Below are 13,553 nucleotides of genomic sequence, written 5' to 3' on the forward strand. Positions count from 1 at the left end.
TGTCTGCTTGTCCCTGGCTGTCCTAGAACTAGCTCTGTAGACCAGGCTGGCCTCGAACTCAGAGATCTGCCTGCCTCTGCCTACTGAGTGCTGGGATTAAATGTGTGAAACACCATTGCCTATCTAAAGGCATGTTTTTAGAACACATTTAATTTCATTAAATTTAAAGATGCTGTCAATGTTGACATGAAGCTTATCTTGGCTAATCCCTTTGGCAATTTTGTTTTCAAAAAGTAGAGTTTATTCCAGCAAGTTTAATTATTATTTAAAACAATTTATTATTAAAAATTAAAGTTAACCATTTAGTTTATCTTTTGATTCCATTCCTACTCCTCTAAACCTATAAAATCTGCCCTGATTAAATTACAAGCATTTTATTGTAACAAAAAGATAAAATGGATATTACAGACATTGACTATATGCTTGGATTGCTGGAGGAGCAAGAGTTCAAAAATATGAGTTACATGAGGCTTTCTCTCAAAACCCACAATAAATAAGCAAAACAAACAAACAAAGTCTTTGCCTATACAAACATGACACTCCTCATTTGCGATATTAGCCATTGACCTAGTTTTATTTTCTAAAACAAGCCTAGAGAACATCTTCCTTCCTCTTTCCTTCCTTACCCCTCCCTCTTTATTATTAGTAATTTTTGGGGACTTTTGTTTATAGCAATTAAAATAAAACCTAAACTCTTGTGCTGTTTCACAGCATGCTTTTTGAAAGTTTTGATTTTCTCAGAAAATAATGCCCTGTGAGATGTTTAGTGAAAAAAACTGAGCCAGCCTGAGCATGGCAAACATGACTCTAGTGCAAATAAATGTCCCTGGTGCTGAGAAGTTGGCCTTCGGGTGCTTTGTGCTGAATACCTGTCCTTTCAATCATAACAGTTATAATTAAAGGTTAATGAAGGCTCGGTAAATTAAGAGTAGTTTTAGTCAGATTAAAGAATTAAGATTAGTAACAGTGCTTTAACCATTTAGCTTCACGTCATGTTTACTAATGTTCAGCAAGGCATGTCTAGAAATCAGAGTGTAGTGCTTAGAAAAGCAAATCAAAAACTAATTTTATCTATCAAGTTTCTTATGAGGAGACTTTGTCTTTGGGAGATTTGAGCATTGTGTCATGAAACTCCATGACCCTGTCACCCGGCTTCTGTCCCTATCCACTTGTTGCCTGCTGGATTATTTTGAGTCAAATCCCAAACATGCCATTTCTTCTAAAAATATTTTAATATGGTACTTAAAAAAGTATCCTTTTGAAATTATACCCCCGAATACTGCTTTCTTCTCTGAAATACACTAGCAGCTATTCCATTGTCCCTTTAAATAGCCCGTCATTGCTCAGATTGTTTGAACCAAGATCTATACAGTGTGATTGATTATTACCTTTTCTAGTATCTTTTAACTTAAATGTTTTAGATGTTTTCACTATTTTTTCCTCTTTGCAATTTATGGTTTAAAAACAAGATAATCCTATAAAACTGCAACAAAATAAAAGTCATCCTATAAAATTGGATTTTTGCTAACCATGTCTGTCATGGTATAATTTAGCACATTTATTTGTTTCTCTGAATGTTATGCAAGTTGTTTGGTATATATATGTCTTAATATTTTATCTCCTTGTTCAAAATCACACAAAAAATAACTTCCTCCCTTCCCTCACTAGAGATTTGAGTTATGTAAAATGGCTATTATAAGAACTTTATTTAGGCAATTGTGTATAAAATATGACATAGATTAGAATTTACAATAATACTTCTAGAAAAGTGAGATGTTTGTGTGTGTGTGTACAGTATACTTGTCATTTATTAAAACCGTTCTATTTACTTAACCCCTGTGACCTCACTATTTTAAAAATATAGCTGCATCATATCATCTTAGAATAAATTATGTTAGTCCATCAAGAAATATGAATTGCATAAAATGTAGTTTATGTTGAACAACAATAGATAACCAATAAGCTGGCAGTTGAAGGACTGAAGAATTAGATACTATCATGGGGATAGTATATATCATGCAGTCTTTTAAATAATGTACATAATGTATTCATACTATAAATGAGAGATGTAAAATTACAAGTTTTATCTTAAGAGTAAATAGGAGGAAATAAGGTTAGCTCAACTAATGAAATATTTAGACTCATAAAAATTTACTGTATAAGTTATATAGATCATTATGTTTTAAGACATAATTGAGTTTTTATAAAACACCCCTTACCCTAAAATAGAACCTAATTTGATCTTTCTTTGGTGATTCAGAAGCACTTAAGGGACAGTGTAAAGCCTTAGAATTATTTTAGCCAACCTTCTCATTATGCTGTAGCTGCATAGAAGAGTTGGTTGATGCTGACTTCCAGAGGAATGTGAGGGCTCAGACTTTGTCTTACTTAGGAAATGGTAGTTCCAGAGAGTTACTTCAGTAGATTCTAGGAACCGTTATGGAACTGCACATTTATGTGTGACTGCATAGATAGAAGTGTGTTTACCTGGGTGTACTGATATACATAGTACCGTAAAATAAATAATGTATATTGTTAAACACATGTATATATATATATATATATATTGGCTTGTGACATGTGCAGCCATTACCACTAAGTAAGGAAGCTGCAAATGGAAGGAATTTCATCAAAATTTACCAAGAGGAAATTGGCTCCAAGACTTAATGATTTTGGCTGGAGAAGATAGTGGTCCTGGCACAGTGTACTCTCTATTTCCTTGTGAGAGCTCCAAGATGAAGAATAAGCTACATAGAGGCAGATGCTTGGTAGTTTTCTGGAAGCACAATTATAAGGTTTATGAAAAACAGGAAGACCAACATCTCATGCAGTTTTTTTGAACTGGAAAATGATTTAATGTGCTGTTTTGTATCCTTCAGGCCTCATCTATTGAACCATGATATTTCATTTTGTTTTGATAATTTTTTGCCTTTTTGTTTTACGTGTTGCTAGCCTTGGAAAATAAGTTGTATCTTTGAATGCTTGAAAGGTACTGTTTTTAAGATGGCCTAAATTTTTATTGATTAATGACTGTAATTACTCATGTTGCACTATTGTATTTTCAAAATTACTGTTCAGTAATCTTTTGCCAACTTCTGCTCATAGCCACCAGATAAAGTTGGCTCAAGTATCTTTATTGATCCTTAAAAATTCTTGGATTCTTTAATACATCTAGTGTAGCTTGTAATAAATTGTGGTGATTATTTTTTGAAAATAATTAAGTGTGTAAGGTGTAAAGTCCAGGCTATTTAACACAACTTTTGCAGAGATGAGTAAGCTACTGTCTCTGTTCTCAGAGACTCTGTGAAACAGTGTCATTGGAGGAAAGTGGGACTTAGTAACTCTTACCCAGAAAGTCAGTCACTCATGGTGAACATGACCAGGTTCATTGAACAGAAAGCTCTCTGTTTCACTGTTACTCACAAAGAAAGCCTAACTTTTCTTTCTGTTGTATTTTGCAAACATAAAACTTACAAACATCCACTGCCTGTAACATAAATGAAGGAACCATGGGAGGAACTAAGTCATCTCTTTAGGAATGTCCTAAAATCTTAACCACAGGGGTTGTAAATTCAGAAATCAGAAGGGGCCAGTCAGGTCACTAGATGAGGGAGGAAGGTGATCCAGCAGCTGTGAGAATTAGTGGGGACTGTGACCTGTCAAAGTGTGTCTGCCTTGTGTAAAGATCTTCAAATAAAAATTCTGTGCAGGTCAAGGAAAGCATGCCTGCAGGCTACATCTGCCAATTTATAAAATGCTTTGTGATTCTTTAATATTATTTGAGCCATCACAAAAATATTTGAGTAAAATGATGATGATTTAAAATTAAATGCAAATAAATATGACCAGTTTAAAAATGACCACACCATAGGTGGTGCTTTTCCTCCCCGGGGCATAGATGCTATTAAACCCCAAATGCTAGGGTCCCAGGAGAGGCCTGGAAGATTCCATGTCCAGGCAGAAGAGGGGAAGAGGTGCTAAATTTAGCAAAATAAAGAGCTGTGGGAGAAGCAGAAGCCAGCAAGAGTAGGATTAGCTCTCCCTTCCTCAGTATAGGCTCTCATATTGACGATGGTGGCCTTGAACTTACTATGTAGGCAAAGTTGACCTTCAACTGACTTCCTGCTTCTGCCTCGCACGTACTGGGATTGTAAGTATATGCTATCATGTCTGGATTTTCCATTGTTGAAATATATCCTGCCCACTTCCCTCCCTTCCCCCAGGTATAGGTAGTCCTGGATTCCAAGAGTTAATACTTTTTAGAAGCCTATGGTTGTGAGAGACATTGTCTATACACAAATTCTCTTACTTCCTGAGAAACATGTGGGACAAGTAGCAGAAAAGTCTGGAAAGGAGAGTACAGCCTCATACAGTGAAGTTGTATGAGGGTCTAAGGAATCATTGTAAAATAGTTGAGCCTTTAACAACAGTTACAAAATTGCTTAAAATTTCCACCTTGCTATTAAATGCCAGACTATGGCTCAGAAACACAGAATAGATTCTGTATCATCCTGGGATCATTGAATCCATGTTTTAATGGTAGGACCTATGAGCCTGCTTTTGAAAGATACCTCCATGTTGTTCTGAAGACACCCAAGGCTATCCAATTGACTTCAAGATGGCAGGTTGTTTTGGTTAGTGAAGACTGAGGTGACTCCCTTGACTACCACATTTTCCTGCTGCTGCAATACTTGCTGTGATTACTAGCATGAAACATGGCTGATCTACCTGGCAGAGTTATTTTGAAATGAGAAGTGGTGGTTGTTGAGAACAGGAGGCCCATTCTGTTTGATTGTTGGTGGATTGATGGCAGTGGACATTGGTAGCTTGGAATGGGAAAGCCAGTCTAAGATCTCTGAAGCACTTAATTGGCCTGGGTAAATGTGTAATTGTCCATGACAGCATTGGACAGATGCTTCTCTTTGTTGATTGTGAGGTTCACCACCGTTTCGAAAGAACTGGTGAGGTATGGGTTTGGGACTTGGTGAGGGCTGACTAGTTTGAAGAATTGACAGTTGATTAAACAGTGCTCACTATGCACTGTTAAGTTGATGTATGGTTTGAGTGCAGTCACTGTGGCTGCTTTGTGGGGCCCTTTTGAAGTCTCTGGAGAGAGATTGTTTGCAGAAGATAGGAAAGTTTTCTGCTCCAAGGCACACATTCCCAGCTTGGCATGTAGCCAGCATTCATGTGATACCACAAGACAGCTTGTACGTGCTGGATGTGCTCCAGTCTAGTGGAGCAAAGGTAAAAATATCTCCTGGGTAAAGGACCATGAAGTCAGTGAAGACCTCTCCAAGCTTTGTGCTCAAGCATAGCTATCTGCAGATTGTTATATATGATCCTAAGTTACATGCCAGCAATCAAAGTGTCCTTATCTGGTCTCAACCAGTTCATTCTTTACACCCTTTAGTGGGTCTCTTTGCTCCTTTGGAAGTCTTTATTACCCACCAAACAAATACCTTCTTGGTGTTTGAAGAACTCCAGGATTGGAAACATTTTAGCTACCTATTTCAAATATATTTTAATTTAAATCCACTAAATGAGTCATACTTTATAAAAGCATAGCTTTCTGTTATTCTTCTTTCCTTTTGTTTATTTTTCCCACAACAGAAATAATTATAATCATTGGAAAGTTAGTGAAAATATGTCCATCCTTTTTGTGGATTTTCTGCCCTGAGAATGGAGGAAGATCCTCAGATTTTATCTCTGTTGGAAAACATGAGTACCTAAAGTGTCTCTGATTTCAGGTTAAAGGCTTTTCTCTAGTTCTATGGCTGGGTAAGAGTTTCTGTGCCTCTCCCTCACTCCCAGAGAAGGCAGAATGGCAGTTTTAGTGTTAGTGTATCTGTTCTTGCCCTTTCTGTTCTTCCTCTTCCTCCTTTAATTTCTGCACCTATTCTTTTAAAGTAATAGAAACCTAGTGTAGAAACGTGCTTCAAATTGTCTTAAAACAGCAAAGGGAGTTCATTGGCTCTTAGGATTCTAAGAGACTGCAGTTGGACTCAAGATAATGTTGGTCTTGTGGCCAAAATAATGCCACTGAAGAACCTAGTTTTCTTTTATTTCATTTCTTCTTTGCTTTGCTTTGTGTTGACCTTTATTCCGCATAACCACATATTTCTTCAGTTGTCCTGCTTCTGTGAATATAAGTTACTCCAGTTCCTACTCCGTTCTCCCACTATGGGAAGAGGGCAAGCCTTCGTCTTTCAGTGGTGCTGCTCATATCACCACTTCCTTAGTGGGACTGAGACTGAATTAGTCATTGAGACTGGGTGCATAGAAAATATTTGGGATGGAGAGTCAGCACCTATAGGGTTTTATCTGATAGTTCTTATTCCAGACCCATGTCTAAGAATGGTGAGGGGTAGCTTCTTAAGGAAATTTGGGTGGGTGTTTGCAGAAGGAGAGAGATTGGTGTTGGGCATCAAACAATGGGTGGAAACTTACTGTATGTTTGTGTCATAACCATCAAATGGACTGAGGTCTAAGGGCTAGAGTTTTTTGTAAATTAATTTTATGTATACATGCATGCTTGAGTGTATGTGTGTACATCGTATGTATACATGAGGAAAGGGTATAGTTTTAAAGAGAAAACTAAAGACAACGCAAGCTCTTACAACTTGTGCAGTATTTGTGTCTTCTTTAGTTAAGTACCTGCTTTATCTTGCTTTCTTTTTCTCTGTAGTTACATGTTCCTGTTAAAACAAAAAGAACTCAAATTGCTTCCTTTTAGGTAATTCTCCCTGTTTATACACACAAATTTTGTGATCAGGTCATTGTTGCCTGGGAAAGTCTGTACTTAGGATTTGGATTAAGAGAGGGGTCAAATTAAGGCAAATGTTTTAGGTATTGGACTCTGGATCTTTAAGTCCAACATGAGGACAACTAGAATAAGTCATTCCAGCACCGGCACTGGTTTAGCTCGGAAGTCATTTAGGTCAGAGGCCAGAAAGCAGGTGTCAGCCTGCAGATGTCTCTGTGGTTATAAATAACAGCCTGCTTGAGGCTGTTGCTTTTTGTCCTGTTACGTGCTGTGCACTGTTGCAAAGTCTCCATGAAAGAGACAGAAAGACTTACTCCATCATGATACTCTTGCCATCAGAGAACAGTTAGGAATCCTCTCACTTATAAACACTCATTACCCCACAGGCTCACTAAGCTTGAAGGGTCTTTCATTGGGATTTAAATAATTTGCTCCGCGTTAGAAACTGGCAATTAAAATTGGGAATTTTCCGCTTCTGAAATTCTGAAGACATTTCCTAATAAAAAGTGAAACACAAAGTGTTTGCTTTAACTGAGCATTGCAGTTAATTTCTTGTAAAGAAACACAGAAGCACACATTAATTTAAAATAAGCTCACACTGTTGTTTCTTGTAGTACAGCCAGGAAAAGCAGTAACAAGCTGTCTCCCTCAGAATCACATCCCTGGATGATATTCGAGCAACCTGGAAGATTCAATACGTCCCCAGGAAAAACATTTGGAGTCAAGCTTCAGTCGCGTTTCTAGTTCTCTTTCTATTCTTGCAGGCTTGCCCACAGGTCTGAGCAGCATGGATGGGGCAGTGTGTGACGTTAGCAGCCAGGTGAATGGCAGCCGCACTGTGGCAGAGCCTCAACCAGTCTGTGCTGGAAAATTAAAGTTTATTTTTCTCAATGTTGAGGATTTGTTAATCAAATTTCATAGTGGTGTTTTGTTTGGCATTAAATGCAACACCAATATTAATTCATATTTTCTCTGAGAAACAGGTATTATAAAATGAGTGTTTTAGTCTTGACCAGATCTTATACTTAAAAGATAGCACCTTAAAGTTGTGTGGGCAAAGGTACACCTGTAGAAGAAATGGGCTTCACTCCTCCTCAGTCTGGTACTCTATCTAAGGCGCTTCTGTCACCTCCAGGAACGTTAGTGTGTTCGTGCTGTGCTCTTTCACACGTAGGGAAGGAGGCTGCGCTCTCTGTAGAAGGATGCTGTTAGGTCTCTCCCTTGGGGGGGGCATGCTTGCCTTTGTCTTCACCCCTGTGCCACTTGAGAGAGCCTCTGAGAGAGAGGGAGGGTGGAGTAGGAGGAGCTCTCAGAAACTTCTTCTCTGTGCCCTGCTACCCTTGTCTCTTCCCATCCGTTATGAAGGAAGAAATGCAACCTAAGAAGCCAAGTGCTCTGGGATCCTAGAGACCCAGTTGAACTGCAGATTCACTGTGGGACGGGGCTGTGTCCTTGTCCCCTTCTTTTAAGGGCCACAGAAAGGTGGTCTCTATAGCAACTTTTGATGTCCAAGAAGGGACAATACAGGTTTTGAATTTTCTAAGTGGAGCCACATCTGCAATTTTGGTTTACTTTCTCATATTTTAGAATTAAGTCTTGCTTGCTCATAGAAGAAGTTAAGCCAGTTTTTCAGCACTAATGGTTCTGATATCCTAGACCCAAAACTGGATGAGAGAAACTGTGGAGTAATACATCACGACGCCACCTTGGGGTAGATATCTGAAGGTGCTCTAGAGTGCCCCTGGTCCTTGGAAGTTCCTCTTTAGCTGGGTAAGCCTGCTAGGAGACTGCAGTCAAGTCAGACATGCTTTCTTTATGTGTTCTCTCTTGTATGAGATTTGTTAGTACTATCACAAAATCACATGGAAAAGTTCCTTTTCATTATTAAGATGTTTGCGTATTTTCCCCTTGATCTTGTCTTCTGGCTCTATGTCCATAGGAAATGGAGTCAAGATCATATTACACTAGGAGCCAGGAGACTTTGCTACTATTTTACAGTAAGACCAGGGAATGGACTGATGGGTGCCATCTTCCAAGTCATTAAAAAATCCTTTTAGGGTCTCGGAAGGGAACTTGCTGGTTAAGAGCACTTGTTGCTCTTGTAGAGCCCTCAAATTCTTTTCTCAGCTTCCAACATGCTGGCTCACAACCGCCTATAATTCCAGTCCCAGGGGATCCGTGCCCTTGTCTGACTTCTATAGGTGTCAGACACCCCCATAAAGCCTAAAACACATGTAAGCAAACCACTTATACCCAAAAGATAATAAAATGAAAAATGAACACATCCCTTTTAGAAGGAGCCTCGAACACAGACTTGGAGAGATCAGTTCTTGGTTAAGAAGCAGATCAGAACCTCGGAGAGCTCTGGGCTGCGGGGTTTAGACAATCCGGGTGCTTCCTTTGCACTCTGGTCATGCCTGGGAGTGGCCACTGAACACAGGTCATGAGCCACCTTCTTCTCTCAGTATACATTCCATTTACCTGTAGCCATTCTTTTCAAGTGAGTGTTCAAGCCTAACTACTGTCTATTCTTAGACTGCTTTTGTTATTGCACATTAATCCTTCAAATGACTTTTTATTGGTGTCTACTTAGCTATTTGTTTAGATCTTAGAGATTTGTATATTTCTCTAATCAACTCCACTGGGCTTTGAAAGACTATGAACTAACAACTTCAAATGTCACAACAACAGTCTTGAACCTCTGATGCATTAAGCGCTGCCTACAAGAAAGTTATTAGAATATTTGAAAATAAAGCCACTAGGTGCCTGCAACCACTGCCCTGTTTAATTGCTGGCCTGGCCAATGTCTTCCACTGTGAGTGTGCTACAGGAGTACACAGTCCTTCTTCCCTTGCAAGTGCTTCATTTTGTTCTTAGTGCTTGAATCTTCTCTGGAACAAAGACCCCAAATAGTAACTGTCCGTTAGCACTGCCCCCAGCCTGGGATGGGATTCCAGTATTGCAGTCTGTGTTTGTTCGTTTGTTTGCCAGCTGCAGGACTGTGTGACTATTTCGAGAGCTTTTATGTGAACAGGGATTAGAGATGCTGTGTGGACCTGAAGCTTCTTTCTCATTGCCCCTCCTGTCATCCGCACCACACCCATGTTGTGTTAGCTAAAAGAAAGTAGGAACTTGTTGCATTTCAAGGAATTATGAAAATATATCTAAAGACAATTAGACAATTAGACTTCTTTGTATTGATATATTTATATTTGTATGTTAAGGTATAATAGAGGTTTTCATTGCTAACCTGTGATGTAGTCTTGTGATGGATAAGCCAATAGCAGATGTAGTTCTCTTGTTATCATGTGTATGTTCCCGCAAACGGACATTTAAACAATTCCTGCTTGTTCAGTTCCTCGTCCCTTAGAAATGAAAATGTCATTGGTCATTTCCTAAGACCACTGAGGCCGTGACCTGTCGCAACAGCATGTGGCACTAACATTCCCAAAGTGTTCTGTGAGCCTTGGAATTGAAGCAGCTGGAAAGGGTAGCCAGAGCAGGGGCAGAGAATTACCATCCCCATGAAATGACTGGGACTCTGCTCCATGAATAATTTAGTATCCACACTAAGGGAGGTGCAGCTTTACATTTTATATAGTCTCAGGTGATCTCTGTTCTTGACTATCAGCAGAACCCAACCCCACCAGCTCAGCAGTCTCTGAAAAGAACAGCCCCGCACTCCACCCCATCCCAGTCCCAACTGTGTCACAGGCATTCTTGAGGGCAAATTAAGTTCTTCCAAACTCTTTGCTGTCTTCTTTGACTAGAGTTGATCATTTTCTTCAGATGTATTGTGTGTTCTTCATTTTAGGATCCATCGCAGCGTTCTTCTTGTTAGTGCATGTGTGACCGTGTCTGTGGTTTGTCGCCATCTTCACTTCAGATATCTTCCTTGGTTCATTAGCAAAAATAAAGTAGAGCGAACTTTGTGAATGGAGACACAGCTAGATCTTCCTTTTCTGTAGAGTCCAGAAAATGTATACCACTGCCTCCTCCCCGACCGAAGTTTGAGCATTCTGCTGTATTTACTACTCATGAGAATTAGAAAGCAGAGCGTCCTGTATTCTAGACATGGTTTTTAAAATATGTCTTAGTCTTCAGGAGACTCAATCTTAGGGAGTGACTAAAACCTTTTATATTTTCTATCCCCTTCCCCCAGATAACGTGATCCCAGCATGGCTTATTTAACAAGGCAGTCATGTAGCCATAGGAGACAAATCTGTACCTAGCTTAGTATGTCTAAACCTGCACTGGTAGGCCTGGTTTCCAGCGAAGTGTGTCTGAATGGTCAAGGTCAGAGGCATTTCCAGGTACTGGGAGGCCGCGTTTTAACAGGAAGGAGGTGTTGGTTGGCATGCCTGTACTGTGAATATAAGAATTAGAATGAATGACTTGAAATAAATTCAAATTACTCAGCGATGTTTGCCAGGTAATAATAGTTTATAATTTATCTTATTGTGTGTGTATGGGCTTGCAGCTTTCTAAACCCTGAAGAAAAATGGAAAAGTTTATAAAGTAGAAATTGAGGTGATTAAAACCTTTTCTTTTTGCTTTAGTACAATAGGCAGCTTGGGAAGGCATACATGACTTCTCCAAAAAGCAGAATGTCATTATCTCTCCTATTTGTGTGTTGAATGATCTCTGAAGGAAACACATAGCAAGCTATGTAGTGGTCCATTTTCAGTTCTGGTCTGTGTTGGTACATTCTGTCAGTATTTTTAATGAGGCTTTGAATAGCTCAGAGGAATCTCAGGCTATCAAGGTCAAGAGCTTTGCCATGCAGGACTCTGTGTTCTTCTGACCAAATCACTTTTATATCGCCATGGCTACTTTATTGTAGGATGCCAAAGCATTTGCTCTTCCTCTTTTCATGAGCGTCTCCTTAGCCCCATCCCTTCTATCAATTAAAGGAATGCCTCGTTCCTTCCCCACTGTCAGGTTAGTCTACTCAACAGAGTACCACTGTTCCTGAGTATATGTGGGAGATCAGTTCCAGGAGATGCCATGGACAGAGCAGAGTACCACTGTTCCTGAGTATATGTGGGAGATCAGTTCCAAGAGATGCCATGGACAGAGCAGAGTACCACTGTTCCTGAGTATATGTGGGAGATCAGTTCCAGGAGATGCCATGGATCCCAAGACTTGCAGCTGCTCAGTACTTTCTATAACATGCTATGGTATTTGTAGTAATATGTGCACATCATCTATGGCTTGCTTAGGACGCCTGTCATATAAATACTGTATAAATAGTCATATTCTTTTGCTTAGAGAATAATGGACAAGGAAAAATATTAGTTCAGTACAAGTGTATTGTTTTCTAAATGAGTTTAATCTGCAGTTGGTTGAATCTATGAATGTTGAAACCATGGATACCAAGGGCATTGACTTTGATGTTTGTTTTCTTTAGCTAGCGACTATGCTTAAGTTGTATTTAAAGGAATGTAGTGTAGTGTGAGGTTCTACAGTGGGTCTGCAGATCCCTGGGGACCCTTCAGAAATCTGTGGCATCAGACTATTTTCAGGACATGTGAAGATGCTATCATGTCCCCTTTTATTGTGCCGATGTTTGCACTTACTCTGTAGAAACATTGGTGGGCACCCTTGAAACCTCAGTATTAGTTGAGGAAGGCCATGACTTCAGGTGTCTAGGTTTTCAGGTAGCTGCTATAGCCTCACTGCTATACGGTCTCAGTTTGACAAAGGACTTGCTTTCTTCACTGTCTAGACCAGTGGCTGCAGCACAACAGGAGATAACACGCTCAGCACTTACTGTGGAAAGAATGAATGATCTTACTAGTCCTTCTGCCTCTCCCTCCCTCCCCCCCCCCCAAATCTTGCATTTCCTAGATGTATTTCCCCTTGTGTCTTCTCCTTTTCTATCCTTTTCCAGATCAGCCCATACTATTATGTTTCTATTTCTGTGAAATACTGTTGTTTGCAGAACATTTGTTTACATCTGGGGTTACAGATGCAGGTGGTCTGTGGATGTGGAATTACATTACTTTTGCATAGAATGTTGAATTACATGCTTCCTGTTAGGAACAAAGAACATAAAAGAATAGAAAACAAATTCAGTGTTTCAGGGTCAAAATCAGTCTTTTAGGTGATTTCAGTTCTCACGTTGGCATGACCTGTTTTTTTTCTTCATTATTCCTGAGTGCCCAGCCCATCAGAAATAGTCTTGCTCAAAGGCTTTTATTGCTCCCTTCCTCTGCTTTGATGTGCAGTTGTGACAAGAGATTTGTATGAAATTGTTTCTTACTGGTCCTCATTTCTGACTCCTCAGAACCTCGCCTCCTGGAACCCTTCAAACCCCGAGTGCCTCCTGCTCGTGGTGAAGGAGCTGGTGCAGCAGTACCACCAGTTTCAATGCAGCCGCCTCCGCGAGAGCTCGCGCCTCATGTTTGAGTACCAGACACTCCTGGAAGAGCCTCAGTATGGAGAGAACATGGAAATTTATGCTGGGAAGAAAAACAACTGGGTAAGTGCTGAGAGATAGGGGACGTTAACTTTGTGATGAAATTAAAGACAAGATCTTTAGAATGTTCTTGTGGATTGAGCTCTTAATTCTTTCCTCAGATACATGGCTTAGGTCACCTGTGCGCTTTCTCATAAGAGAACTTAATGGTGATCAGGCTTATCATTTGTAAAGAATATTATAGGAGAAGTGTGTAAGATTTGGCTACATCCCCAGTCTCCTATGTCAGAAGGCAGGGAGAGAGGGAGAGGACCGCCTATGCTCTATACCTCCATGCAGGTCCTGATGTAGTTGGCAAGCAGGTCA

The 13,553-nt window shown here is 39.7% G+C and overlaps 1 protein-coding gene across 3 annotated transcripts in view; it reads left to right on the forward strand.

The window, feature by feature from the left end:
* The window catches only part of Babam2 (BRISC and BRCA1 A complex member 2), a 384,660-nt gene that overhangs the window by 122,409 nt on the left and 248,698 nt on the right, over positions 1–13,553 (forward strand). For all 3 annotated transcript variants that reach the window (XM_075955398.1, XM_075955401.1, XM_075955399.1), the window contains exon 5: positions 13,056–13,250. In XM_075955398.1, the coding sequence (XP_075811513.1) occupies positions 13,056–13,250 (195 nt within the window). The remainder of the gene's footprint in view (positions 1–13,055; positions 13,251–13,553) is intronic.

Source organism: Microtus pennsylvanicus, chromosome 21 (genome assembly GCF_037038515.1).
Source record: "Microtus pennsylvanicus isolate mMicPen1 chromosome 21, mMicPen1.hap1, whole genome shotgun sequence".
Taxonomy (NCBI): Eukaryota; Metazoa; Chordata; class Mammalia; order Rodentia; family Cricetidae; genus Microtus; species Microtus pennsylvanicus.